Source organism: Phascolarctos cinereus, unplaced genomic scaffold (assembly GCF_003287225.1).
Source record: "Phascolarctos cinereus isolate Bilbo 61053 unplaced genomic scaffold, phaCin_HiC Scaffold_4;HRSCAF=312, whole genome shotgun sequence".
NCBI classification, from domain to species: Eukaryota; Metazoa; Chordata; class Mammalia; order Diprotodontia; family Phascolarctidae; genus Phascolarctos; species Phascolarctos cinereus.
In genome coordinates, this window is record NW_027555847.1 from 312,272,278 (window position 1) to 312,299,433 (window position 27,156).

Consider the following 27,156-nt stretch of genomic DNA (forward strand, 5'->3'; position numbering starts at 1 on the left):
TTAGTTTCCATTTGTTCAATTCTAATTTTTAACAAATTGTTTCCTTCTATTAGATTTTGTACCTCCTTCCCCATTTGACCAATTATATTTTTGAGGGACTTGTTTTCTTCAGTGTACTTTTTTTGCAGTTGGCCAGTTGTATCTTTTAGGGACTTGTTTTCTTCAGTGTACTTTTTTCCAGTTGGCCAATTGTATTTTTTAAGGACTTGTTTTCTACAGTTAATTTTTGTCCTTCCTTTTCCAAGCTAGTGACTCTCTCCTGCATACCTCTCATTTCTTTTCCTATTTTTTCTTCTACCTCTCTTATTTGACTTTAAAAATCCTTCTTGAGCTCTTCTAAGAAGTCTTTTTGGGCTTCAGACCAGTTCATATTCCCTTTTGAGTTTCCAGATGTGGATTTGTTGGCAGTACTGTCCTCTTCAGAATTTCTGCCTTGATTTTCTCTCTTCCCAAATAAGAATCTATAGTACATTTTTTTTTGCTCATGGTGTTTGCTTATTTCCTGGTCTTTAAAGAGATTGAGCTCTCCTGCTGGGGAGCAGAGGGCACTGACCCAAGCTTCTTGTGTTGGGAGCCTAGAGCCTGGTCACTGGCTTTGTGTGCTGGGACCTCCAACGCTGGCAGGTGGAGGTTGTAGGGTTCTGGCAGCTTACCTGGTATTAGGCTGGAATCAGCAACACTGGAACTCTAGGAGTAGGATTGGGTAGTGTGGATCCTGGAGATTTCCTGCTCACCTGGGCCTTTGCTTCCTTTTGTTTTCTTAAGCTGCTTTCAGGTGGATGTTGCAGGATGTTTATCCACCTGGGGCCCCTTGGAGCACTGCTTCCCTTAGTTTTGCTGGGAGAGCCAGTTGCTGTAGAATGCAGAGGCACCTGGTGGTTTTCTAAGCTGGTTTCTACTGGTTCCTCCACCCTCACTGAGGCATTGTGTGTGTGTGTGTGGGGGGGGGCTCCAGGTGTCGTTGTTTGCCTGTTCCACCACCTGGGTTTCAGGATCTCCTCCTGGTATGCTGAGGTGGGGCTTTCCACTAGCTTGCTGGTACTGCTCCCCTTCTCCTAGGGCAAGAGGAGACTTTCCCATTAATCTCTCAAGCCACCTGGGCTACTGGACTGCTGCACCCCAGCTTTCTTCTGATTCAGCTGTTCCAGGGTTTTTCCTGAGGTGATGTTTTCTGGGCTTTCAGAGGTTAATCTCTTTTGTCATCTTCTAATTAAACCTGATTTTCCTCAAGTATCAGTATTCCAGGTAAATTTCATTATTTAATTTGGTTTTATATTTACTGTTTTTGTTATTATACAAAAACATTATTGTAAGATTATAATTTTTCATTACACATATGCTGTGGTTCAGCTACACTTATTATTTTAAAATTTTTTATCTTCATTTAATTTAATTTTTTAATTATTCATTTAAAAATTTTGAGTTCCAAATTCTCGCCCTCTCTTTAGCCCCTTCCTTACCCATTGAATATGATACCCATTATATGTATGGAATCATGCAAAATACATTTCTATATTATCCATGTTGCCTAAAAAGCAAGAAAAATAGAGATAACGGGAAAATATGCTTTAATTTGCACTTAGAGTTCATCAGCTTTCTTTCTGGAGGTGGCTGGCATTTTTCATCATGAGTCCTTTAGAATTGTCTTGAGTCATTGTGTTAATCAGAGTAGCTAATGTTGATTATCATTACAGTATTGCTTTCCTGGGTACAATGTTCTCTTGGTTCTATTCACTTCTTTTTGTATCAGTTCATATAATTCTTTCCAGGTTTTTCTGAAACCATCCCCTTTGTCATGTCTTAAAACACAGTAATATTCCATCACAATTATATACCTCAGTTTGTTCAGCCATTCCCCAATTTTCCCTCTCAAGTTTCCAATTCTTTGCCACCATGAAAAGAACTGCTTATAAATATTTTTGTACATAAGAATCCTTTTTCTTTTTTTATCTCTGTGGGAAACCACATTATTTTTTAATGAGGCTTTTTACCTAGGAACTATATAACCTTATTTTCATTGGAAAAGGGATTCCATGTATTGAATAAGTGACTTAACTTATGAGCTTTTAGAATACAACTTTTTTTGTCCAATGGGAACTGTTTAAATACCATGAAGAAAATCATTATTCTTTCCTGGCCTATTGTCTAGGTATACATCTATTGTATCATAGTGAATAGTACCTGGATGGTCTAGATATTCCTTAAATGCTAATAATAAGAGAATGAGAGTGTCTCTGATATCACCATATCTTTCCTTGAGTTTTATATAGGAATAAAAAGTGACATGCTGTTTTCAGTTTGACTTTGAGTTACTCACTGAAAATGTTGACTTTGTATGTCTCTATAAAACATTCATTTTTATTTCATCAAAGTTTTAAGAGGGCATATTTGAAAGTACAGCCTGTATTTTTAAACTCTACTAGTGAATACTAGAAATCCCAGACTGACTTGGCATTAGTGTTTTTACTCAGATTATATTGTATTGTCATCATCAAGATGAAAACAAGATTGTCCTGACAATTTCTTTTTAAAGAAAGTTACTTTCCCAGGTTGTTTGAATATCACTCTGTATGCCATATGAATGAACTGCTTTAAATTTATTACAAAAGAAATTTGAGAGAAATCTATTTCACTCTTCCAAGAAGACCATAATTTTTTTAAAATTTAATTTAATTTAATTTAATTAAAAATTTTTTTTTATATGCTTTTGAGTTGAAAATTTTTTTCTCCCTTTTTCTCCCCCCCCAAGATGGCACACAATCTGACATAGGCTTTACATTTACATACCCATTAAACATATTTTCACATTAGTGAAGTTGTAAGTAAAAATTAAAACCAATAGGAGGAACCATCAGAAAGATGAAACAAAATTCAACTTAAGGTAAAATTAAGTGAGAGCGATTCGACTTCCATAGTTCTTTCTTTGGATGTGGACAGCATTTTCCATCCCGAGGCCTCTGGAGATGTCTTAGATCCTCGTAATGCTGAGAAGGGTTCAGTTTAACATTCTTAGTCATTGCATAACGTGGCTGCTATTGTATACAAAGTCCTCTTGGTTCTGCTCAACTCACTTCACTCAGCATCAGACCATATAGGTAGAAGACCATAATTTTTGAATATGAAGTTCAGTAATGTTATGTTGGCATGAAATAACATAATAGTATCCCATTTGGTGTTGGAAACTAGAAAATTTAGCTCTTTTAACAAGTCTTTAATAAATGAGGACAGACATTCATAGTCTCATTAAATGATTCTTGTACACTTGGCCATCAGGCCTCTTGCTCTTATGATTACTCTCTTTTTTGAAACTGTACATTTAATGTTCTTCTTCAAGTATGGTGCCCAGCACAAACAACAGTGCTCCAAGTATCTTCTCTTCAAGGTAACATTCAGCAAGGCTCTTTCTTCCTTTGTTCCAGGCATGGTGCTTCTGTTAGGCAAATCCAAAGAAGCATTTGCTTTTATGGTTGACATATTACGTCATTGAGCTTATAGTCCACTAGAACTCTTGGCTCTTTTATGCTTCTGGAGTTGATTTTCTTTAACCCAATTTAAGACTTTACATTTGTCTCTATTAAATTAAATCATATTAGATTAATCTTATATTTGTAAACTTTCTAAATCTTTTTGGATCCCTACCCTATTGTCCAGCATATTAGCCATCCCTCACAACTTTGTGTTATCTGCAGATTTGGTAAATGTCTTCATCTCTGACTTAATCCAAGTCAGTACTAAAAATGTTGAAAAACATAGGCTATGTGTGGATCCCCAGAGACAAGGATTAGCCCCCAAGGTTGATACCCATTCCTTTTTCTTTTTTTCGGCATTTGGGGGTTAAGTGACTTGCCCAGGGTCACACAGCTAGTAAGTGTCAAGTGTTTGGTCTGAGACTGGATTTGAACTCAGGTACTCCTGACTTCAGGGCCGGTGCTCTATCCACTGCGCCACCTAGCTGTCCCCGTGATACCCATTCCTTAATCTCTATTCTTTCAACCTAAATCTCCTGTCATCTAGATCTTCTCTCATCTATGAAGATGAGAGTGTCTAGGGTGCTGATTGCTTGAGTGCCAGTAAATTAAGGTGTTGATGTATTTATATTTTTGATGTATTTATATTTGGACAATTTGGCTGCAGGAAACCCTATTTAGGTAATTAGTAACCTCAACTCTACAGGGATGTTGGGATTGATTCTTAATTTTTTCCTTCTTCTCCCATATGGAAAAATTCTAGGGGAAGTTCAGACTAATGTAGAACTAAGAAAATTTTGTATAGATTTAGATGTAATGATTAGATTTTTACATTCAGAATATTGAGGGTAAGAAAGGAGCAACCTGAACTGCTTCATTGCCATCAAAAAGCCTGTAAGAATTAGGTGGTATAGATTCTGCTTATGTAGGGGAATCCTATAGTATCCTAAGTAATGAAGAGAGTAATAAATTCCCTCTTTTTTTCATTTTGGCTAGGCAGTGGGGTTAAGTGACTTGCCCAGGGTCACACAGGTAGTAAGTGTTATGTGTCTGAGGCTGGATTTAAACTCAGGTCCTCCTGAATCCAGGGCCGGTGCTCTATCCACTGTGCCACCTCGCTGCCCCAATAATTTCCCTCTTACTAGAGAGAAAAGCTGTCAAGAAAACATGGATGATCATTGAGATACTCCAGAAGGGGTTCTTGTTTTGGTTCAGGGTTGGACTTGATGGCCCTGGGGATCTGTGAACTATGGGGGAGGAAGATGAGCCTTTTTTGGCCTCCTTTTCCATCTCTCTTTTTCCTCTCTGGGAGAATTAGGTAATGGAGGAGACTTTCCAAGCTAGCTTCTCCAGCTCAGTTAAAGAGATTAGACTGGATTTAGGTGTTATGAATGATGAGTCAGATATATTGTCCTGAAGGGTGTCTACATTTTTAGAGCAAATTATCACCCAGATGGAATCTCCAGTCGGTCAGATACAGGGGAAGGTATCTGGGAAGCGAATGGTCTTTTGGTTCTTCTTACTTGTTCTCATTACCTTTGCTGTGGTGGCTATGGATTCCTTTAGAGCTCAGAAACAGTAAGTCATTGCTCTATCCATGCTGCCAAAGTAATTTGCCTTGGGTACAAGTTGGACCATGCTGCTACCAGGCTCAAACATCTTCACTTTCTCCTCTGAGATAAAATAAAAATTTGTTGAGCCTAGTCTTTAAAACCCTCCACAGTTTGGCTGCAGCCTACCTCTGTAAATTTGATGGATGTTATTGCCCTTTGTGTAATGTATAGGCCAGCCAAAATGGCCTACTGGCTACGTCCTATACTCATATCCATCTCTCCTCTCTGCTTTTGCACAGGCTGTCTGTCATTCCTGGAACGCGCCCTTTACTTATCTGGGCACATAGTTTATCTCCTGTCACTTCCCTTCCCCCAGCTCCCCCATACTCCTCCCCCACCCTTACCCCTACCTTCCCTCCAGGTATCCACAGTTCCTAGCTCAGTACCTGTCACATTGTAGGTGCTTAATTATTGCTTATTGAGTTATGTTGTTCGTTAATGCCATTGTCCCCAGGTTCTATTTCTGTTCTTTTACTTAAGGTTTTATGGTTGGCAAAGAATATGAAGTTGGTGGAATAGCAAAAGATGGAGCCAAGATGGTGACTGCTGTGGCCTGTGCCAATGTACCTAAAATTACTGTCATCATTGGGGGATCTTATGGAGCTGGAAATTTTGCAATGTGTGGCAGAGCGTATTCGTAAGTGGGCAGATAGAGAAACAGACTGCTTCTTCCCATTTGCCTGTAGTGTGCCCTTTTATTCAGACCGGTTTTTAACGTGGACTTGTCCTGACATGACCTTGATCAGCCCAGCCTGCTGTCTGTATTATCATGGGATAGAGGTGAAGCGGAATATTATATGCCTCAGTTTCTTGAGGCATGTATTGTGGGCTTCATTTTTAATTAATTGCTATTTTCATGCTTCTTAAAGAATGTTTCTTTTATCTCTGTACTGAGTAATTTTTGCTGTTTTCAGACCTTTGTTCTGATAGTGATGAAATTCGAATTGTTGTAGTTTGATTTGTTAATCAGAATGTAATGTGTCTTGCCTTTTACTTGAAAGTAGAAGTATTTATTAGATTGTTGGGAAGGAAATAAAAGAGGAAGCATTTTAAGATTTCTAAGTTGGTTTCATGTACAAGTATAATTTATGGGGTTGGTAAGGAACAAAAAAAGTCAACAAGACTCATTCTATTTGATGAAAAAGAATAAATTAGCTTACCATTTTTAGGTAGAAGGGGGTCTTTTTGTTTTACATTGTTTACATTTAACTACTTTTTTCCTTTAAGTCCAAGGTTTCTCTACATGTGGCCGAATGCCCGTATCTCAGTGATGGGAGGGGAACAAGCTGCCAATGTTTTAGCCACAGTAGCAAAAGACCAGAAAGCAAGAGAAGGGAAGGAGGTAAATGTGCCTTTTATTTTTCACTTGCTTTAGGTCACATCTAGTGGTAATGTTCACTTGCCAAATTTTTAGAATTTCTAAGAAAACTTAAGAAAATTAGGGCATGAAGCACAATAGAGTGTAATTGTATCTTAGTAATTTGGACTTAATGAGATTTAAATGAATTTAATTGGTATTGTTCCATTTTGCTTTAAAATATTTTCAAGGATGTGAAGAATAGGAGGGTTCTACAGTTAATGATGAAAATAAGATTTTATTAAGCTTTAAAAGGAGACATAAGGATGGTTGGAAACAGCAATGGAAGCTTACTGACATACCAAATAAAAAGTAAAGGGTTCAAAATTCCTTCTTAATTTTATATTTCTATTAGATTCTACTAGAATTTTTTTGTAAATTTTATTACTTGTGACACTTAAAGTATTGAGTTTGAGTAATAAGATGTAACATGATTGACTGATGCATGTTTCTGGAACTTCTCAGTCATAAAATTTTTCCTCAATGTGAGTGACTGCCAGAACTGATTTAGCTTCTCTTGTAAGTTTTCTTCTCCTTCTCCCACTCCTCCCCCCCAACCTATTCCCCTTCCCTTTTTCCTCTCCACCGTGAACACATTCATCAGTCACTTTTATGATCTCTTTATCCAAGAAGCAGAAAGCCTTAAGAAGGCTTAAATCCAAGGTTCTGTGGTTTCAGATTCATTTAGATAGTGAATTCATTGTTCAATAATATTAAAGAAGAGATTTTTTGAAGAATGATCCAAGAGTTCACTTGCTAGAGGCTATTTTTTTCTAACTTCTAGTCTGTGGCAAATGTTTATCCATTCTCAAAAATTTTACTACTAAAAGGCCTTTATGTTTAAAAGCAATACAAAACAAACGGAAGAACAGAAAAACTCTTTTTAAAAAATTTTTTTATTTTGAATGTTACAAATACCAAAAAAGAACATTTCCGTATACAAAGTAGAATAGAAAGAGTTTACAGACAGCTTTTAAAAAAGCTAAAAAAAGTAAAATTGAAAAAATTTACATTTAAAAAGTAAATTCAACAACAGATGATCTCATTTTTCTTTGAACTTCCTTCTGTCTTCTTTTGTACATTTAAAAAAATGGTTCAGTGACCTTTTCTTCCTCTTTTTTTTTGGGGGGGGAGCAACACTATCATTAGTTTCTCTTTCTCCTCCTAATTACACCCCTATTAAAAAAAAAGAAACAATTGATCTTTGTAAAAAAGATCAGAGTCAAGCAAAACAAGTCCACACATTTGCTATATCAAAAAATGTTTTTCATTCTGCACCTTGATTCCATTCCTCCTCGGTCAAGAGGTAGGTAGTATGCTTCATCATCAGTAATGAATTTATTACCTGTGTGATCTTAGGCCTCAATTTCCTCATCTGTAAGAGGAGAGCATTAGACTAGATGACCTCTGTGGTCCCTTTCAGTTCTAGATTTATGTTCCTATTTAAAACATTTTCAAGGACATGACAAGTAGGAGGAGTCTGTCTTTATTAAAGGTGAATTGTATTCTAATTCAATATGGTCAAATTGAATGTTTTTTTTTCTCTCAAAATAAATATTTGACAGCGCCTCATAGGAACTTATTATATGATAGCTATCTCTCTGACAAGGACAGCTAGGTGGTGCCATAGGGTGCTGGGCCTAGAGTCAGGAAGACTCATTTTCCTGAGTTCAAAGGTGACCTCAGACACTTACTGGCTGTGTGATGCTTGTTGGTCCTAGTTTTTTCACCTATAGAAAGAGTTAGAGAAGGAAATAGCAAACCACTTCAGTATCTTTGTCAAAAAAACCTAAATGGGGTCATGAAGAGTTGGACGGGGCTGAAAACGACTGAACTGAACTTCTCTGACATTTCTACAGTCTATTGCTTTCTATTTACATGCTGTACTTCTGTAGTTTAGACCTTCGTTATCTCTTGCCTGGACTATTACAGTAGTGTAATTGGCATCTTCTCTTCTAGTACTTCCTTCTTTAATATGTCTTCCATGCAGTTCTCCCAAGCTCAGGTCTGATCATGGCACTTGCTTGTGCACACTAATCCTCAGTGGCTCCCTATTTTGTTTAGACAGTGGTGTGCTAGAGCTGTACCAGCTCATGATAGCCAATCTTTAGTTTTTCAGGGATTTAGGAGCCAGTTGTTAAATGTGGCCAGTGCTCAGTTCAGCTGGCTATGCAATGGTAATGTTATTTGTTGTTTTCAAGGAATTTATGGCACCCACAGCAGAATGTATTTTCAATACATTGTTATCTATTTTAAATAATTGTGGCTTTAATAATGAATATTTGAAAGTGAACTTAATTGTATTTTCTGCTGATGATGCTAATACAGTGGGGGAAAGAAAATCTGGAGTAGCTATGAAGTTCTTAGAAAATTTTCCTAAAAGACTTGTTTGGTACTATTTAAATCATTGGTTAAAAATATCACTTGATGTTTCAGTATCTCAAATAAAACAAGCTAATCATTTAAATTTTTTCTGAATAAAATTTATTCTGTTTGTTAAAAATCTAATGTAAAAATCAAACTGAGTTAAAAACTGTAGCTAAAGAATTTGAAATTGGAGTTATTAAAATGGGTAGACTACTGGGACCAAGATGAGTGGCATGTAGTTTATGAGCTGCTACTGCTGTGTGAAATATGTATAGTGCATTTTTATGCATTTTTCTTGTTTTGATTATTCTTGTTTTGAAAAGAGATTAGCTATTATTAATTTTTTTTTGCAAGACCTTACTTTAATGATTGACATTCTTGAAGAATTTTCATTGCTTTCAGCAGTGTTGCAATTAAGATCAACCAGCATCCAGAAATTACTCAAACATACCTTAAGAAGTTTGGGAAATTTAAAGATTCGTACTGGAGAGCATGAATCTCAATTTGAAGATTTGATTAAATCAGATAAATTTAAAGACATTCCATTTAGTAAAAATAATATATTTAAAGCTCCTTCTAGGAATATGTTATTATAAGTACAATTCAACACGTTGAGCTTGTCTTTTATTAGACAAAAATTATAAAAGCATTTAAAATTATTTTGATTTATTAGAACCACCTACTTTGACTTATGAAAGATTAACTTCACCATAAATAGTCAGTGAAAAGAAATTATATCATTTAAGTGGAATTTTTTTTTTTGGTGAGCCAGTCAGGGTTAAGTGACTTGCCCAGGGGCACACAGCTAGTAAGTGTCAAGTGTCTGAGGCTGGATTTGAACTTACATCCTCCTGACTCCAAGGATGGAGCTCTATCCACTGCGCCACCTAACTGAGCCTAAAGTGAAATTTTAAAGCAAAAAATTGAATTAGACGATTTTCAGGATTTTGTACCTGAATGTAGACTCAAACAATATTCCAGTATCTGCAGTTATACAAAAAGCTCAAAGAATAATTAGCATTGTTGCATTCAGGAGTACTGAAGAGGTTTCATTTTAATGAGCGTAATTTGTTATGAGCATGAGTAATAGTTTAATAGTGGATCACATATCAGATTTAATGACAGTAAATTTACTGAAAAAAGCAAATTATGATGTAACTGCTTTTGTCAAATTGTGGTTGATTTGCAACCGTAAGTTGGGTGTGGTATACAAGATTGTGGTGAAAATCATCAAAAGCATTCTGTGAGAATCAATTAGCCAAATGGAATTTACAATAAAGAGTATTATATATTTTACTATTATTTGTAAATTGTGTGCTACACATCCTTTACACCAGTAAAATTTCTAGTAAACTTATGTACCTCTGTGTGTGTGTGTGTGTGTGTGTGTGTGTGTGTGTACACAATTATTTTTGGAGTTGTTAAACATTTATTAGCATACCACTTCTTCTAGTATAAAATACAAATGCTTGACTTTTAAAGCCTTTTGCTGTCTGTCTCTAGTCTATCTTTCCAGACTTGTTCTATCTTATTTTCCTCCGCACATGCCATGGTCCAGTCAGAGTGGCCCCTTATTGCTCCTTCAGCCTTGGCTTCCTACTTCCTGCTCTCTTCCTTTTGTACAGATTGTCTCTCATGTCTGGAATGCACTCCTACTTTTCTTGTACTTCTGAGACTTCTTAACTTCTTTTGAGGCCCTTCCCCCATTAGTGTTTTTTGTCTTCAAATTGTATTATACTTATCTATTATTAGTTTGCTGTGCCCCCCAGTAGAACGTAAGCCCTTTGAGGGCGGGGACCGTTTTATTTTTCTGCCCTCAGCCTCTAGCACAATTCCAGGTAGCGCTTAAAGAAAGCTTTAAGGTTTGATGGATACTTTACAAATAATATCTAATTTGATCCTCATAACAGCCCTGGGAGGCAGGTGCTGTTATTATTCCCATTTTACAGTTGAAGAAAATGAGACCAATAGAAGTTAAGTGATTTACCCAGGGTCACACAGCTAGTAAACATATGAAGCCAGATTTTAACTCAGATTTTCTGACTCCAGGTTCAGCCTTTCATCCCTTGTGCCTGCTAGCTGTCTAATATATAGTAGGCACTTCAAGGGTTAATTTCTTGGGTGGAAAGTTAATGTAAACAGGCACTTGGGTGGAAAGAGGTCATTGTCATGTCTGTTTGCAATCAATTACTAAGAGTTTGTGAAAAATGTTAATTTTTAGGAAGTCATGAATCAATTATTATAAAATATAATATATAATAATATAATATAATCATTAATTATTGTAGTAATTGTAGTGTGTAAAGATGTATTCATTCCTTTGATAAACATAGTGAAATCCTTTATTAAAGTAATGAGCGAAAAGGAGAAATTTTTATCATTTTTGTTATGTAGCTTAGTAAACCTGAGTGCTTGTGGGTTTACGTGAGGTTACATTTAATTCATTTTTAAAAACTTTCTAGTGTTGTATAAATCTAAGTTTTTATTATTACTGTGAACCTCAAATAAGATAAAGTTGTCAAATTATTGAGTTTCAGATAGTTGATTTTTTTATAATTAGATGTGTGAGTTCATCAGAGTATTGAGAAATTAAATGATATGAGGGGTTAATGCACAATAACTTGTTTTACTTATAATGAGTAACCATTTTGTTCTAGAGAGTCTTTAAACAGAGACCTCCTACTCCCTAGTATAATTGATTGAATGGACCTGAGTTCCTTTTTCTTTCAGCTCTCCAGTGAAGAAGAAGCTGCTTTAAAGGAGCCTATCATTAAGAGGTTTGAAGAAGAAGGAAGTCCTTACTACTCCAGTGCAAGGTATTTGCTTATAAATGGCTACTGTGAAGGCAGCTTCATGGATCTTAGCAGTTTTGGAAATTATAACTTGGCCATGAGATCTAAAAAGTGTCTTTGGACAACTACTTCGCTCTAGTCTCCTAGCTCCTTTTTCAGACTTCCTGTAATATGTCTATATTCTTTCAGTCCAAGGATAATATGGTGGAAAGAATGCTGACTTTTTGAAGTCAGGGAACCTGCATTCTACTCCTAGCTCCACTACTTGCTACTTATATGACCTTGGCCAGGTTACTTAATGTCTCTGGGCCTGAGTTTACTTATCTGTAAAATGAGGTCACCCCTGAGTTGCTCTTCAACTCTCAATCTTTGATCTTCTTTGTAATGGGGATGAATTACTGTGGAAGTATCTCCATTAGTTTTTAAAGCCTCCTATTCCTTCCCAGATATCTCTGGGTTCCTTAGCACACATCTCCTTCCTTTGCCATAGCTGAGATAGCAGTTGGATCATAGCCGGCAATGAAGTGGGGGGGGGGGACGACGGGACTAGCCTTTAGTTACTGGGCTCTGCTAAGAATCAGGAAGTTTGAGATTGACTCTTGCTTGACTCTTGCTCTGTGGTATAAAGAAATGATGGAACAAATTATTTGAGTTTTTTTTCTCCCTAAAAATTTGAATTCTTGGTTGGGTGAAGCCAAAGGCAGGAACTTGCCTGACCTTTCCCAAATTCTCCTCCAAACAACCTAAAAATAATGCCTCAAAGTGAATTCTGGAGCAGCAGAACCCACAAAAGGATGGGGTGAAAGAATTTTCCAGCCCAAGAGAACGTAGAGGGTTGGCAGGAAAGTTCTGTCTCACCGTGCTGAAAATGGGGCACAGCCCAGTATAGGCAATGTCCTGCCAAGATAGCCCTAGGCCTTGCAGAAAACTGAATTGGCAGCAGTGGCTTCTGGAGCTCTCAGCCCACAGATGTTAAGGGGGTTGGACAACTGGTCAGAAGGAGATTAGAGAGGTCCCTTCGTTGTCACTGGTTGTAGGACTCTGTTGCGTTGCCCATACGCAGATCAGCATTGCAGTCTGGGGTCATAGTTCCAGCATGAGGAAGCATACTAGTATACTAGAGCTTGCAACTGCAGGGGAGTAGGGATCCTGGTCACAGTTCCAGAGTGAAAAAAGAGTACATGTGGTCTCTCATAGACCAGAGCACAGGCCAACAGAGTAGTAAATACACCTTTCCTTAGATCATACCACCTTGGAAGAACTGAAATCTTACAAACCCCAAGAACTAGTTCTGAAAACAACAGCAAAAAAACCCTGAAGCTTGGCTCAGTGCCTCCTCCATCCTGAGACCAAAGCCCAACTTTATTTTTTTTTAATTTTTAATAATGGTATTTTTTCCCAATTACATGTAAAGAAAATTTGCTGCATTCACTTTTATAAGATTTTGAATTCCAGACTTTTTTCTCCCTTCCTCCTTCCCCCCCTTCCCTTCTTCCCTTTTCTCCCCTCCCCTCTCCTTTTCCCAAGATGGCAAGCAGTTTGATATAGATTATATGTACAATCATATTAACATATTTCCACATTAGTCATTGTGTGAAAGAAGAATCAGAACAAAGAGAAAAACCACGAGAAAGAAAAAACAACAAAAAGGTCAAATAGTATGCATTCGGACTCAATAGTTCTTTCTCTAGATGTTGATAGTATTTTCTATCATGAATCTTTTGAAATTATCTTAGAGCATTGTATTGCTGAGAAGAGCCAAGTCTATCAAAGTTGATCATCGCACAATGTTGCTGTTACTGTGTACAGTGTTCAGGCCCAAAAAGAATTCCTGAAACAGCTCAGAAATGATTTCAAAAATCAAATAAGAGAGGTAGAGGAAATATTGGGAAAAGAAATTAGAGCGATGCAAGAAAATCATGAAAAAAGAGAGTCAACAGCTTGGTAAAGGAGCGTAAAAAATATTGAAGAAAATAAAACCTTGAAAAACAGAATAGGCTCAGTGGTAAAAGAGGCACAAAAATCCACTGAAGAGAACTCCTTACAAAGCAGATTTGGCCAAATGGAAAAAGATGTTAAAAAATTCACTGAAGAAAAGAACTCCTTAAAAAGTAGAATTGGCCAGATGTAAAAGGAGGCACAAAAGCTTGTTGAAGAAAATAATTCCTTTTTGTTTTTTTAAATTTTTTGCTAGGCAATGGGGTTAAGTGACTTGCCCAGGATCACACAGCTAGTAAGTGTTATGTGTCTGAGTCTGGATTTGAACTCAGGTCCTCCTGACTTCAGGGCTGGTGCTCTATCCACTGTGCCATCTAGCTGGCCCTGAAGAAAATAATTCCTTAAAAATTAGAATTGGGCAAGTGGAAACTAATGACTCCATGAGACATCAAGAAACAATAAATAAAATCAAAAGAATGAAGAAATAGAAGAAAATGTAAACTATCTGATTGGAAAAACAACTGGCATGGAAAATAGACCAAGAAAGAGATAATTTAATAATTACTGGACTACCTGAAAGCCTAGACATTGTCTTTCAAAAAGTTATCAAGGAAAACTGCCCTGATATCCCTAGAACCAGAGGGTAAAATAGAAATTGGAAGAATTCACCAAAAGTGATTCCAAAATGAAAACTCCCGGGATTGGAGGGCTTAGAATATGATATTCCAGAGGGCAGAGGAGTTAGGATTACAACGAAGAATCACCTACCTAGCAAAACTGAGTATAATCCTTCAGGGGAAAAAAAGGGATATTCAGTGAAATAGAAGACTTTCAAGTATTCCTGATGAAAAGACCAGAGCTGACTAGAACATCTGACTCTAATATAAAACTCAAGAGATGCATAAAAAGGTAAAATGAAAGAGAAATCATAAGGGATTCAATAAGGTTAAACTGTTTACATTCCTACATGGGAAGATGATACTTGTAACTCTTAAGAACTTATTATTAGGGCAGTTAGAAGTTGTATATAGAAGAGGTGACAAATGTGAGTTGAATGTGGTGGGATGACATCTAAAAAAAATTAAGGGATGAGAAAGAGGAATGCACTAGGAGAAAGGGGAAGGGGGAGGTAGAATGGGGTAAATTATCTCACATAAAAGGGGCATGAAAGAGCTTTTACAGTGGAGAGGGAGGTGAGGGGGGCCCTTGAACCTTAACCTTCTTGGAGTTGGCTGAAAGAGGGAATAACATAGATACTCATTTAGGTATAGAAATCTTTCTTATCCTTCAGGAAAATAAGAGATGAAGGGGATGGGGCTAATAAAAGGGAGGGTGGATTGGGGGAGGTGGTGTCAGAAGAGAAACACTTGAAGATGGACAGAGTGAAAGGAGAGAGAGTAGAATAAATGGGGAAAATGGGATGGAGGTAAATACACAATAATCATAGCTGTGAAAAAATGTTTACCAAAAATTTCTCTGATAAAGGCCTCATTTCTCAGATACATAGAGAACTGAGTCAAATTTTAAGAATACAAGTCATTTCCCAGATGATAAATGGTCAAAGAATATGAACAGGCACTTTTCAGATGGAATAATCGAAGCTATAAGCTGTGAAAAAATGCTCTAAATCACTACTGATTAGAGAAATGCAAATAAAAACAACTCTGAGGTACCACCCCACACCTGTCAGATTCATTAATATGAGAGAAAAGGAATATGATAAATGTTGGAGAGGATGTGGGAAAATTGAGACACTTATGAACTGTTGGTGGAGTTGTGAACTAATTCAGCCAGTCTGGAGAACAATTTGGAACTATGCCCAAAAGGCTATAAAACTGTGCATACCTTTTGACCCAGTAATACCATCACTAGGTCTGTATCACAAAAAGTAAAAAGGAAAAGGACCTATGTGTACAAAAATGCTTATAGCAGCTTTTTTAGTGGTGGCAAAGAATTGGAAATTGAGGAGATGCCCATCAATTGGGGAATGGCTGAACAAGTTGTGGTATGTGATTGTGATGGAATACTGTTATGCTATAAGAAATGATGATCAGAATGCTCTCAGAGAAACCTGGAAAGACTTACATGAAGTGACGCAAAGTGCAGTGAGCAGAACCAGGAGAACATTGTACATAGTAACAGAAATAATTTTGTATGATGATCAACTGTGAATAACTTAGTTATTTGCAGCAAAACAGTGATCCCAGGTAACTCTGAAGAACTTAGGATGAAAAATGCTGATTGAGTCTGAATGCAGATTGAAGCATACTTTAAAAAACTTTCTTTATTTTTCTTGTTTTTTTTTCATAACATGACTAATAAGGAAATATATTTTGCATGACTGCATATGTATAACCTAAATCAAATTACTTGCCTTCTCAGGAGGGGGAAGGGGAGGGAGGGAAGGAAGAATTTGGAACTTAAAATTTTAAAAAATGTTAAAAATTCTTTTCACATGTAATTGGGAAAATAAAATATTAAATTAAATAAAAATCTTGAATTCTTTTTAACACATTCATTATTGACTTAATTTTTATTTTGTCACACTTTGCACAATAGCTTGGTTGAGTGCTTTATTGAAATTTGTTAATAAGTGTGCACATAAATTCAGGAAGTTACTGGTTGCAGTCAATGTCTGTTTGTCATTTAATTACCTCATGGAATTTCAGTAGTATTTTCTATTTGTTTCTTACATCTTTTAATGAGGCAATAAATAATCCTTGTCTCTTCCAGTCTAAAATCAAGGATCTTGTTATTTTAGGCCTCCTCTTTGCTGAATACCTGTAGGAAAGTCTGATTCCAAATATTATGAAGAATGCCCTAAGCTCACTGTCTTGTGTTTATCCCTTGGGCAGATGGAAAATGAAAATAACTTTTTGCATCTTTTAAAATGAGATTATTCTTTGAGCCAGGCATTTGTGGAGACTTAAAAGTTTTTTTTAAGGGGTAAAAAAAATAAACAATGTAGAAATTAGATGATTTGGGTAAAAAAGCTTTTTTTTTCTTGATTTATTGTCAGTAAATCACAAATGGATTGGAAATCCCTTTTAGAAAAGAATACAATACTGTCTTGAATTTAAGAAATATGTGTATTTCTCTTTCTTCCTACACAAATAAGCCTCTTTATTCTCCCTTATACTGGTCATTGAAGCAGAGAAGGAATATGGGTTCTGACTTAAGATAAAACATACATTATATAGCCACTTAACTACAGTAATTTACTCGAGTGATTGTGGGTGGATTGATAGATACAGTTGAGATACATTTTTGTGAGAAAACATTGCCTAATTTGCATTTCTCTTACATGTCCTACTGTCTCTTGGAGTCATCCCCTTTGAAATAAGCAGTTTTTTAACACAGAATCTAAATATTGCTTCTAAAGAATTTAAGCATGATGGTAATTCTTTTTCTTTTTACATTTAATTTTAATTTTATTTTTCTCAAGTTACATGTAAACAAAAAATTTTAACATTCATTTTAAAAAAGTTTTGAGTTTCATATTTTCTCCCTCTCTTCCTCCATCCTCTCCTTGAGAAGGCAAGCAATTTGATATAGTTTATACATGTGCAGTCATGCGAAACATTTTCATATTAGCCATGTTGTGAAAGAAAACACAGACCAAAAAAACAAGCATAATAAATTTTTTTTAAAAGTGTGCTTAGATCTTCATTCAGACTCCATTAGTTCTTTGGGGTGGGTGACATTTTTCATCATAAGTTCTTTGGAATTGCGTGACTGTAATTCTTTAAGACAGATTAATCTTTGTTTTTTTAAAAATGGATTACATCAAGAGAAAGGGAATAAAAATATTTCAGAGATTTCTCTGGAAATAGTCACCCAAAAGACAGTAAGATCAATCTGTCATTGGGTCAAGCATCACTAGGTGCCCAAGACCTGGTGAATTAGGATGTGAGAGGGGAACAGTGCTTTGATAAACTTTCTTTTCCTGCAGAAACTAATAGTAAAAAGTTTTTCTACCTCAGGCCTTCTGAGGCCTGAGCATATCAGTTCCCTGTCCTGTTTAGACTTAGGTTGACCAGGAACCTAATCTTGATTAGTTGGTCCTCATCTTTCAGAAAGCTCTTTGCTTATCTGTTATCATAGCATATTTACTTAATTCTCCTCAATTCTAATAGGTTATTCAAGTGGGATGTCAGTTGTCTTTTTTCTAATCAAACTTTAATCAAGTGTCTTATTAGAAATTCTTACCTGGAGCAGTGTTTATTAATGAACACCATTAATCAGCCCTGTTCTCTTTGTGCCATTTTAATTTGCTTATTTCAAAGGGGGAGTTTAATCAATTACATTCTAACAAATTATGTAGGAAGTTTTCTTCTATTTGCAGTTGTTACTTTAGAAACCCCACTTATGAATGTTTTATAAGCCTGGATTTGATTCATGTTCTGTCAATTGAACTGTAATAGGTGAATTAATAATTGATGCTGTGGTCTGATACTGAAGGAAGTTTGTTTAAATAAGAGGAAAACTGTCACCCACTAATAACCTTTAAAAAGCAATATTTCCCCATCTTAGTGCTAGACCTCAGAGCTTGGTAATGAAAAGCAGATTGTCTCTTTTAAAAAAAAGGTCCTTTAAAATAGTGTCAAAAGTTATGAAGAACTTTCTCTCTAGTATTAAGAATTTCATAATGGACCAACAGTTTAAATTATTTTGTAATTAAAGTATAGATAGATCTATTTGGTATCTCGCATGTTATAAATATGTGTGAGGGATCATGAAAATGGTCAAATAGGTTTTGCCATAGGAGTAGACTCAAGCTTCCCTTCTTATCTGAACAATCCTGTGGAATGAATGCAAGGACAGGTGAGTATTTTTCTGGACATTTGCCTGTATTATTTAGTTTTATACAAATAAAATCAAGGGAATAGAACCTAAAGCACTAAGATTATGCTCTGGCATAGAATCTAAAGATTACTTTGATAAGAATTGAAGTATGAGTCTAGTCCTAAGGCCTTCAGTAAACAAAGCAGAGATCATCTTCCAAAAGTGGTTATCACTCTGGCAGATCTTCACTTTAGCCAGTTTCAGTTAATCATCAGCAAGCATTTATCAAGCACTCAGCACTGTCCTGGGAACATGAAGTTACAAAGAAAGGCAAAAGCAGTGTTTGCCCTCAAGGAGCTCACAGTCTAATGGGAGAGACAATATGCAGACAACTATGTACACACGAGGTATATGCAGGGTAAATTGGAGGTAATCTCAAAGTGAAGTTACTAACAGTGGGACTTAGCAGTAGCATTAGAGTCCCAGTTTTGATTATCTTTTCATCAATAGCTGTAGATTACTGTGGCACTAAGTTTGATTTTCATCGGTTATTCATCTGTTCACCAGCACAGATCTGCATCAGACCTCCTTTCCCAGTCCCCTGTAGTTTCTCCTTTAAGTGTTCTGTGTGCATCATTATATAAAAACGTTTATTGAGTGTCTATTATATGAAGGGCAGGGCAGCTATGTGGTGCAGTGGAGAGCGTGCCAGGCATGGAGTCAGGAAGACTTCTATTCCTGAGTTCAAATCTGGCCTCTGACACTTACTAGCTGTGTGACCCTGGGCAAGGCACTTGATCCTTTTTGCCTCAATTCCTCATCTGTAGAATGAGCTGGAGAAGGAAATGGTAAACCACTCTAGTATGTTTGCCAAGAACCACAAATGGGGTCAGAAAGAGTTGGACACAACTGAAAAATGACTGAAGGACTATATGAAGGCATTGTCTTAGGTTCTATACATCGTTCATATGTGCACATGTACATACGTGCACATATACATGCACATATAGAAATATATGTGCAATTATACTATGTGTAAATATATTGTGTAATTTTTTTGCATACACCTAAAGAATACGTACAAGTAGAAAAGCAGTCTATTCAATTATTCATTCAACAAATATTTATTAAATACATACTATGTGTGATATATATATATATATAGATAGATATAGATATATACACACACACACATACCCTCATCTCACATGGTGTTTAATAAATATTTGTTAAATGGTAGATATCCACGTATATTATATGTACTTACGCGTTTGTCTAAAAATCTAATTTGATGTCTTTTTCTTTTTCCTTCCCTAGCAGATTGAACTGTTTAATATATTGAATGTATTTCCTTTTAAAATTCATTTCCTTTAAATTTAAATTTCCTTTAAATAAATATTTCCTTTCTAGAATTTCAGTCATTATATTTAACTGCATGAAATATGAAGTTTTGTCTAAGCTTCATTTTTCGTCCCTTTTTAATGTCCTTTTCCTGACTTTAAGTCCAATGAATGCGGTAAAGGAAGCATTTCTGGCTCCCTTCCTTGATTGTCTTCCTTCTAAGTGAGATTCAGGACTGAAGTCTGAGGTGAAACAGAATGCATTATTTCTTTCCTTTTCTTGTTTATTCTTACTTTTCCTGTGTTATATTTAGTTTACTTCCTCTTAGTGTAGTGATAAGTAGCATATCCCATCAGTTAGGAAAAGGGAGAGGTAGAGGATAAAAGCTCACCCTACAGCAAGTAGATTTAAAGAACAAATTTTTTTGTGTGTGTGCTTAAAAATTATGAAGTCTAACAGCAATATCAAGGGAGCAAAAGTACAAATAGATTACAGTAAATCCTCAGAGGTTCCCCCCTTATCTTCTTGTGTTGCTGTTATCTAATTCCCTCTTTGGTTTTAGGTACCAATTCTATAACCTGACCTTTGGCCTTTAGACTTAGCCTTATTGAACTATAGTCAGCTGTTTGATTGGTGTGACTTTTTGGTAGGCAGCCCATAAAAATGTTAGTTTTAAATTATTTTTGTCTAGAAACACTTACCTTTTGGAATTGGTAACTAAGCTAAGGCCACTAAAACTTGCGAGAATAATAAGCCCTTAAAATGAGAAGCTTTTCAATTTGGGGGATAAAAGTCTCGTGACCTATTCAAACTCCACTTATTCCTATCAGTTGTCACTTAAATGGAAAGTGTTTTTTTTTAACCCTATCATAGAACTGTTAAGAACCCCTACTCTAAACAATACTAGCCCAGTACCTGATGATAGACAACTTCTCAGACTAATATTTGGCTAAATGTATTTGCCAGACTTGTTTGTGTGTGTCCCCAGCAAGATCACGTGAGTTTGAATGCATCCACTTAGGTTACCTGCAGATAGCTGCCTTTTTGAAAATGAAGGCTTTGGGCAGAGTATTTTGAGAACTATTGTAGTGAGTAGTTTCTATGCCTCGTACTTGGTATTAATTTCTTTGGTGGCTTGGATTGAGATACTTAACATGTATTTCTTTATTTATCCATCTGCAGAAGACTCCAGGAATAGGTTGTTTCCTTTTTTTCCCCAATTACATGTAGTGCTACTATGATGAATTTTGAACAGAGGGCTTTAAAAAATTCCTAACAAGGGAATTATTGCGTCAAAGCATAGGTCTGCTTTTGTAACTTTCACTGAACAGTGGGTAGTGGTTAAAGAAATTGTGGTACATTAATATAATGGAATATTGTAAACTAATTAAAGTGACCAAGTATATAGTTTGCAAAGAACTGTGGAAGAATCTTTATAAATAATTCAGACTTTAAAAAAATCACAGAAGAACACAGAATACACTTAACTACAATTATATGAGTAAAGGCAAATGAGAATGAATGGATAGAGAATCCTCACGCAGACATAGGGGGACAAACTGAAAAAGTGTTATGATACTTTATGCATTGAAATGAATTTAAATGTAAGTTGTTATTAAGCAAGTCTAGTTGGCTTGTGTTAATAGAACATTAAATTCTTTTTATTTTTTATTTTTGGCAATTGGGGTTAAGTGACTTGCCCAGGGTCACACAGCTAGTAAGTGTCGAGTGTTTGGTCTGAGGCCAGATTTGAACTGAGTTCCTCCTGACTTCAGGGTCGGTGCTCTATCCACTGCACCACCCAGCTGCCCCAGAACATTTAATTCTTAAAAAAGGAAATGTTCTCCTAGGAATATGGTTCAAAATTTTTGATGTTTTACTTAAAACTGCTTATGTAGACAGGGAGTATGCCACACAGATGCTGACCAATGAGGTGATGTTGGTGAGTGAGGGCAGGAAAATCATCCCTTTAGTATTATATATCGATAATAGCTTTGGTGATATTCTTATTTGTCATGTATGATTTCTTCTCTTTCAGGCTGTGGGATGATGGAATTATTGATCCAGCTGATACCAGACTGGTCCTGGGTCTTAGTATTAGTGCAGCCCTCAATGCCCCAATCGAGAAGACCAACTTTGGACTTTTCAGGATGTAATAGAATTGTAGGAAGTTCTCTTATGGGTTTTTAACTAAAGAATACAAATTAGGGGCCTTAAAAGTTCAGACATTTTTAATATAATGGTGCAATAAAAATTCACTACCTTTGTGTTATTTTAAAAAGTGTACTGGGTTTTGTTGTCAGCCAGACTCTCTTTTAAAAATGTTAGTGAGTATACTCATTCAATGAATCTAAATGTATTTTGAGCTCTTGTTGAGTGGCCTCTCTAGGCCTCAGGTTCACCATTTAAAACAGATATAACGATGTATGAAACCTACTTCTGTCATAGGTATGTTGTGAGGATAAATGAAGTAATGTGTTTCATGATATTTGATAAATCATTCATCTGCCACTTTAACTTTGGGCAAGCCACTTGATTTCTCTGGGCCTCAGTTTCCTCAAGAGGGGTTGGACTAAATGACCATCAAGGGTTTTTTTTCCCAGGAATAAATCAATGATTTAGAAATTACATGTTTTGAATTCTGTAAGAAAGAATCATCTATATAAACCAGGCATTCTGGAAAATATTATTTAAGCCTCTATTTTCTCAGAAATGTAAAGCTTCTTGGTTTTGTTTGATAATATTTTAAAACTAATAATGAAAAGTCATGTGCCATGAGATTTTGATTTTTCTTAGTCACTGTAACTTTAAATTTAAATGATTTTAAAAAATAAAACCTAATAACTACAGATTGTTTTGCCTAAAAAATTAATGACATTAGAGTATTGGTAGGTGGCACATGTCAAATTTGGATGGATCTGATTTGTTATACTTAATTACGTCAGTTTTTCCCTACAAAGTATATAGTTATTACTGAATACACTGTAATACATCTTCATAATTCAGAGTTTTCATTTTTAGAAGTTGGTGTAAATTTTAAAGCAACAATATATTTTGAGGAGTATATCTGACTCAGTTTTATCATCTGTAAAGTGAGGATATTAATAACACCAGGATTATTATTAGATTTGAATGAGATGGTGTATGTGAAGTACTTTCCAAACCTTAAAGCACCCGATAAATGTTATTGTTGTGGTTGTTGTTGTTATTGTTACTACATAGTAGATGGAGAGCTGGCCCCAGAAATAGGAACACCTGGACTCAAGTCTGACTGAGCCATACTGGCTGTGTGATATTGGGCAAGTTGCCTCCTAGGTAATAGTCTGAGACTATAGTTTGTAGAGAAGGTGCCCACCTGCATTGACAGAGAGTGTTTTCTTACTTTGGAGCTCCCTATACTGGTGAAATCACAGATCTAATCTCTTTTTTTTCCAAAAATAATCAGGATAGGGATAGAACTTGTGATTTTACTAGCATAGGGAACTGAAAAAAATGAGGAAATGTTCCTTTACCAATGCAGGCAAACACCTTCTGTAATCTGTAGTCTTAGGGTTGCCTAGGGTTCTGAGAGGTCACATCCAGCATGTGCAAGAGGTAGGACTTGAGTCTAGGTCTTCCTGGCTACCTCTTATGTGTGTGTGTGTGTAAGAGAATATATGAGCAATTTTCCAGCTGCATCAGAAAATGAATTATGATTTGGTTATTTCATTTAACAAAACAAATGAATACTGCTTTTATTAAAGACATTGGGAGATTTGAGTGATAACTTTTGCCATGTATTTACCAGATATTACCAGATATATCAAACATTTACATTGTTTTATTGTTCAAAGCATAAAGATCTATTCTGGATATTTTCTTTTATCAATAAATATATTTAATAATTTAAACAAAATATATGAGTTTTAAACTCCTTTTATTATAAATGCAGATTTAAAAATGTATATACACTATGTCAGGCAGTATATAAAACTTGAAATATTAGGTTATGAAGCTAATTTGCATCTTCTTCTTCCTATTTACTTATAGATTAGAAAAGAAAGACAAGATGATTTTTCTCTTAATTCCCTTGTTCTCAACTTAGAATTCGTTCCCAAAAAAAGAACATTCTCTACATTTTAGAAGCCATTGGCTATTAAAAATGAGATGATAACTTTGCTCATTTTTTTCAACAAATATTTCCTGAGCAGACATTGTATCAAAGTAGGTCTAGTAGTCCAACCTTTAATATCCTTTTGCCCAAGATGGAAATTGTGGACTAGATAGTAGGGGGAGTCAGAGAAATGATCGAATGACCTGATCCAAAGAATGGTTATTATGACAACCTAGAAGGAAGTCTGTAATGGGATGCCACAAGGTTCTGCCTTTGGCACTGTCTTGTTCAGTGTTGTAATTACTGACTTGGAGAAAGATATAAAACAGGCTTGCTTCCCTAATCTGTGGGTAACAGAAAGCAGGAACAAATAGCTAATCCATTGGATAACAATTGGAAGCTAAACAGACCTAGGGAAACAGGCTAAGCAAACAGTGAAATTTAATAGAGACAATGTAATGAGCTAGTTCAGTTGTTAGGCTTTATTAATAGAAGCTAAGTGTCTAGAAGAGGGAGGTGAAAGTCACGATGTGTTTTTAGCTTTGGTCAGTCTGTCTGGCATATGCTGGCTGGGTCTGGGGAACTCATTTTAGAATGGATGTTGACAAGTTGGAACAGGTCTTGGGCTGGGTGACCATGGATAATAAAGAACCTTGAGCCGTGCAAAATTAGAATCAGTTGAAGGAACTGTTTAGCTTGGAGAAAAGAAGACAGTAGGGACATGATAGAAATCAACTATGAAAAGTTATGTGAAAGAGATTAATTTTATTATGCTTTGCTGAAGAAGGCAGAACAAAAACTGATAATATCTAGCTTTTATAAGGCACTCTAAGGGTTGCAAAGTGCTTCACAAACATTGTCTCACTTAATCCTCACCACAGCCTTGTAAGATAGGTGCTATTTTAATTTTCATTTTTACCGATGAAGAAACTGAGGCTAAGAGGTTCAGTGACACTTCTCCCAGGGCACACAGCTAGTGTCTAAGGCAGGATTTGAACTTGGGTCTTACTCAAGTCTAACACTATGCCCTGCACCCCCTAGCTGTATGATGGGTGGAAGTGATGGGGAGGCAAATTTTGGCACAATATAAGTTGACTATATTCCAGATGCTATGCTAAATGATGGAGTACAGAAAAAGGACAAAACCATTGTCCTAGCTCTCAAAGAGCTCACATTCTCATAGGAAAACTTTCTAGCAAAAATAATTTTAAAATAGGCAAAAGACTTAGAACATAGAAGAAAATGCAAGGTATCTCATTGCAAAATCGACTGGGAAACAGGTCAAGGAGAGAAAATGTAAAAATCATTGGAACAAGTGAAGGCCATTCTCTCCCCCTTCCCCCCAAAAAAGCCCTAGACATCATATTTCGAGAAATCATAAAAGAAGACAATCCAGATCTCTTAGAATTAGAGGGCAAAGGAGAAATAGAATACACCATTCTCCTGAAAGAAACCCGAAAATGAAAACTCCAAGGTATATTATAGCCCAAATACAGGTCAAAGAAAAAATACTGCAAGCAGCCAGAAAGTAAGAATTTAAGTACTGAAGTGCCAGTTAGGATCACACATGTTTTAGTAGCCATCACTATAAAAGAGTTTGAAATATGTTATTTCAAAAGGCAAGGGCTTGCAACCAAGAATAAGTTACCAAGCAAAACAGTATAATCTTATGGGGAAAAATGGATTTTTAATGCATCTCAGAAAAAGAAATAAAACTAGCAGTGAAGGAACTACCAAAAGAAAAGGCAAAAACATCTGCATCTGTTGGATTCACAGGAGAATTCTATTAAATGTTTAAAGAATAGTTACTACGCATTCCTCACAAATTAATCATGAAAATTGAGGAAAGAATCCTACCGGAATTCTTTTATGAGATAAACATAGCTCTAATACCTATACCAAAGAAGGCTAAAACATGGGAAGAAAACTATAGGTCAATATCATTTGTGAACATTGACTCAAGATTTTTAAACAAAATCCCATCAGAGTCCAGTGATTTATCCAAGAAATCGTTCATCATGATCAGGTGGGATTTATACCAGGGATGTGAGGATGGTTCAACATTAGGAAAATAATATAGTAAAAACCAAATCACTCAAAACCAGGCAATCATCTCAATAGATGCAGAAAAAACCTTTGACAAAATAGAATACCCTTTAATGCTAAAAACACTACAAAGTATAAGCATAGAGGGACTTTTTTAATATCATAAAAGGAATCTAAAACCAAAAGCAAGGGTCATATGCAATGGTGATACACTAAAGCTTTTTCCAGTATAAGAGTGAAGCAAGGGTGCCTACTCTCCCCATTATTTTTCTATATAGTTCTGGAAATGCTAGCAATAGCAGTAAGATAAAAGAAAGGAATTAAAAGAATAAAGATAGGTAAAGAGGAAATAAAACTAACTCTGTTGATGATATGATGGTTTAGTTTATGCTTCTGGGAGTCAAGATGGCAGAGTGGAAAGGTAGTTGCTCTCACTCTCCCCTATCAACCTCTGAAAACCCAGAAAATATTACCCCAGAAAAAAAAAACCCTGGAACACCTGAACTAGAAGAAAGACAGGGAGCAGCAGTGCAACAGCCCAGCAAATGGGTCTCCCAGTGCCTCAGCAAAAATAAGGGAGGCAGAACTACAAGGGGCCCCAGGCAGACAAGTACCCTGCAGCATTCATCTGAAAGGAGGTGAAGAAAACAAGCTAAAGGCTTCCTAATGCTCCGGCCTTGCTGATTCCAACCCAACACCAGGTGAGCGGTTGGAGCCCTGCAGCCTCCAATTGTGAAGAAATCCTGAAGCCCAGGTGGTAGAGCAGGCAAACACCAACACCTGGGCCTCCGAGTGCCTCAGTGAGGGCAGGGGGAACTGGTGGAAACCAGCTCAGAAAACCACCAGGTGCCTTGGCACTCCACCGCAAAGGAGTCTCCCAGCACAGTTGCAGAAATGAGGGAGACAACACTGCAGGGCGCCCCAGGCAGATAAACACCCTGCAGCACCCATCTAAAAGGAGCTGAAGAAAGCTAAAGGAAAGGAAAGCAGGCAATCTAGAATTGCCTGAAAGTTCCAGCCTTGCTGATTCCAGCCCAACATGAGGTAAGCTGCCAGAAACCTGCAGCCTCCAATTGCCAGCATAAGAAGCCCCAGCACTCAAAGCCAGTGACCAAGACCTAGGCTCCCAACACAAGAAGCTTGGGTCAGTACCCTCTGTTCCCCAGCAGGAGAGCTCAATCTCTTTAAAGGCCAGGGAATAAAGAAACACCATGAGTAAAAAGAAACGTACCATAGATTCATATTATGAGAAGAGTGAAGATCAAGACAGAAATTCTGAAGAGGACAACATTGTCAACAAACCCACATCTGCAACAACAAAAGGGAATATGAACTGGTCTGAAGCCCAAAAAGCCTT

The 27,156-nt window shown here is 36.3% G+C and overlaps 1 protein-coding gene across 2 annotated transcripts in view; it reads left to right on the top strand.

Annotated features, from left to right (window-relative positions):
- The window catches only part of MCCC2 (methylcrotonyl-CoA carboxylase subunit 2), an 86,751-nt gene extending 63,332 nt beyond the window's left edge, over nucleotides 1-23,419 (top strand). For both annotated transcript variants that reach the window (XM_078153151.1, XM_020998486.2), the window contains 4 exons: nucleotides 5,561-5,717; nucleotides 6,308-6,422; nucleotides 11,535-11,620; nucleotides 21,699-23,419. In XM_078153151.1, coding sequence (XP_078009277.1) covers nucleotides 5,561-5,717; nucleotides 6,308-6,422; nucleotides 11,535-11,620; nucleotides 21,699-21,816 — 476 coding nt within the window. In that variant the 3' untranslated portion in view covers nucleotides 21,817-23,419. The remainder of the gene's footprint in view (nucleotides 1-5,560; nucleotides 5,718-6,307; nucleotides 6,423-11,534; nucleotides 11,621-21,698) is intronic.
- Nucleotides 23,420-27,156: the final 3,737 nt, after the last annotated feature.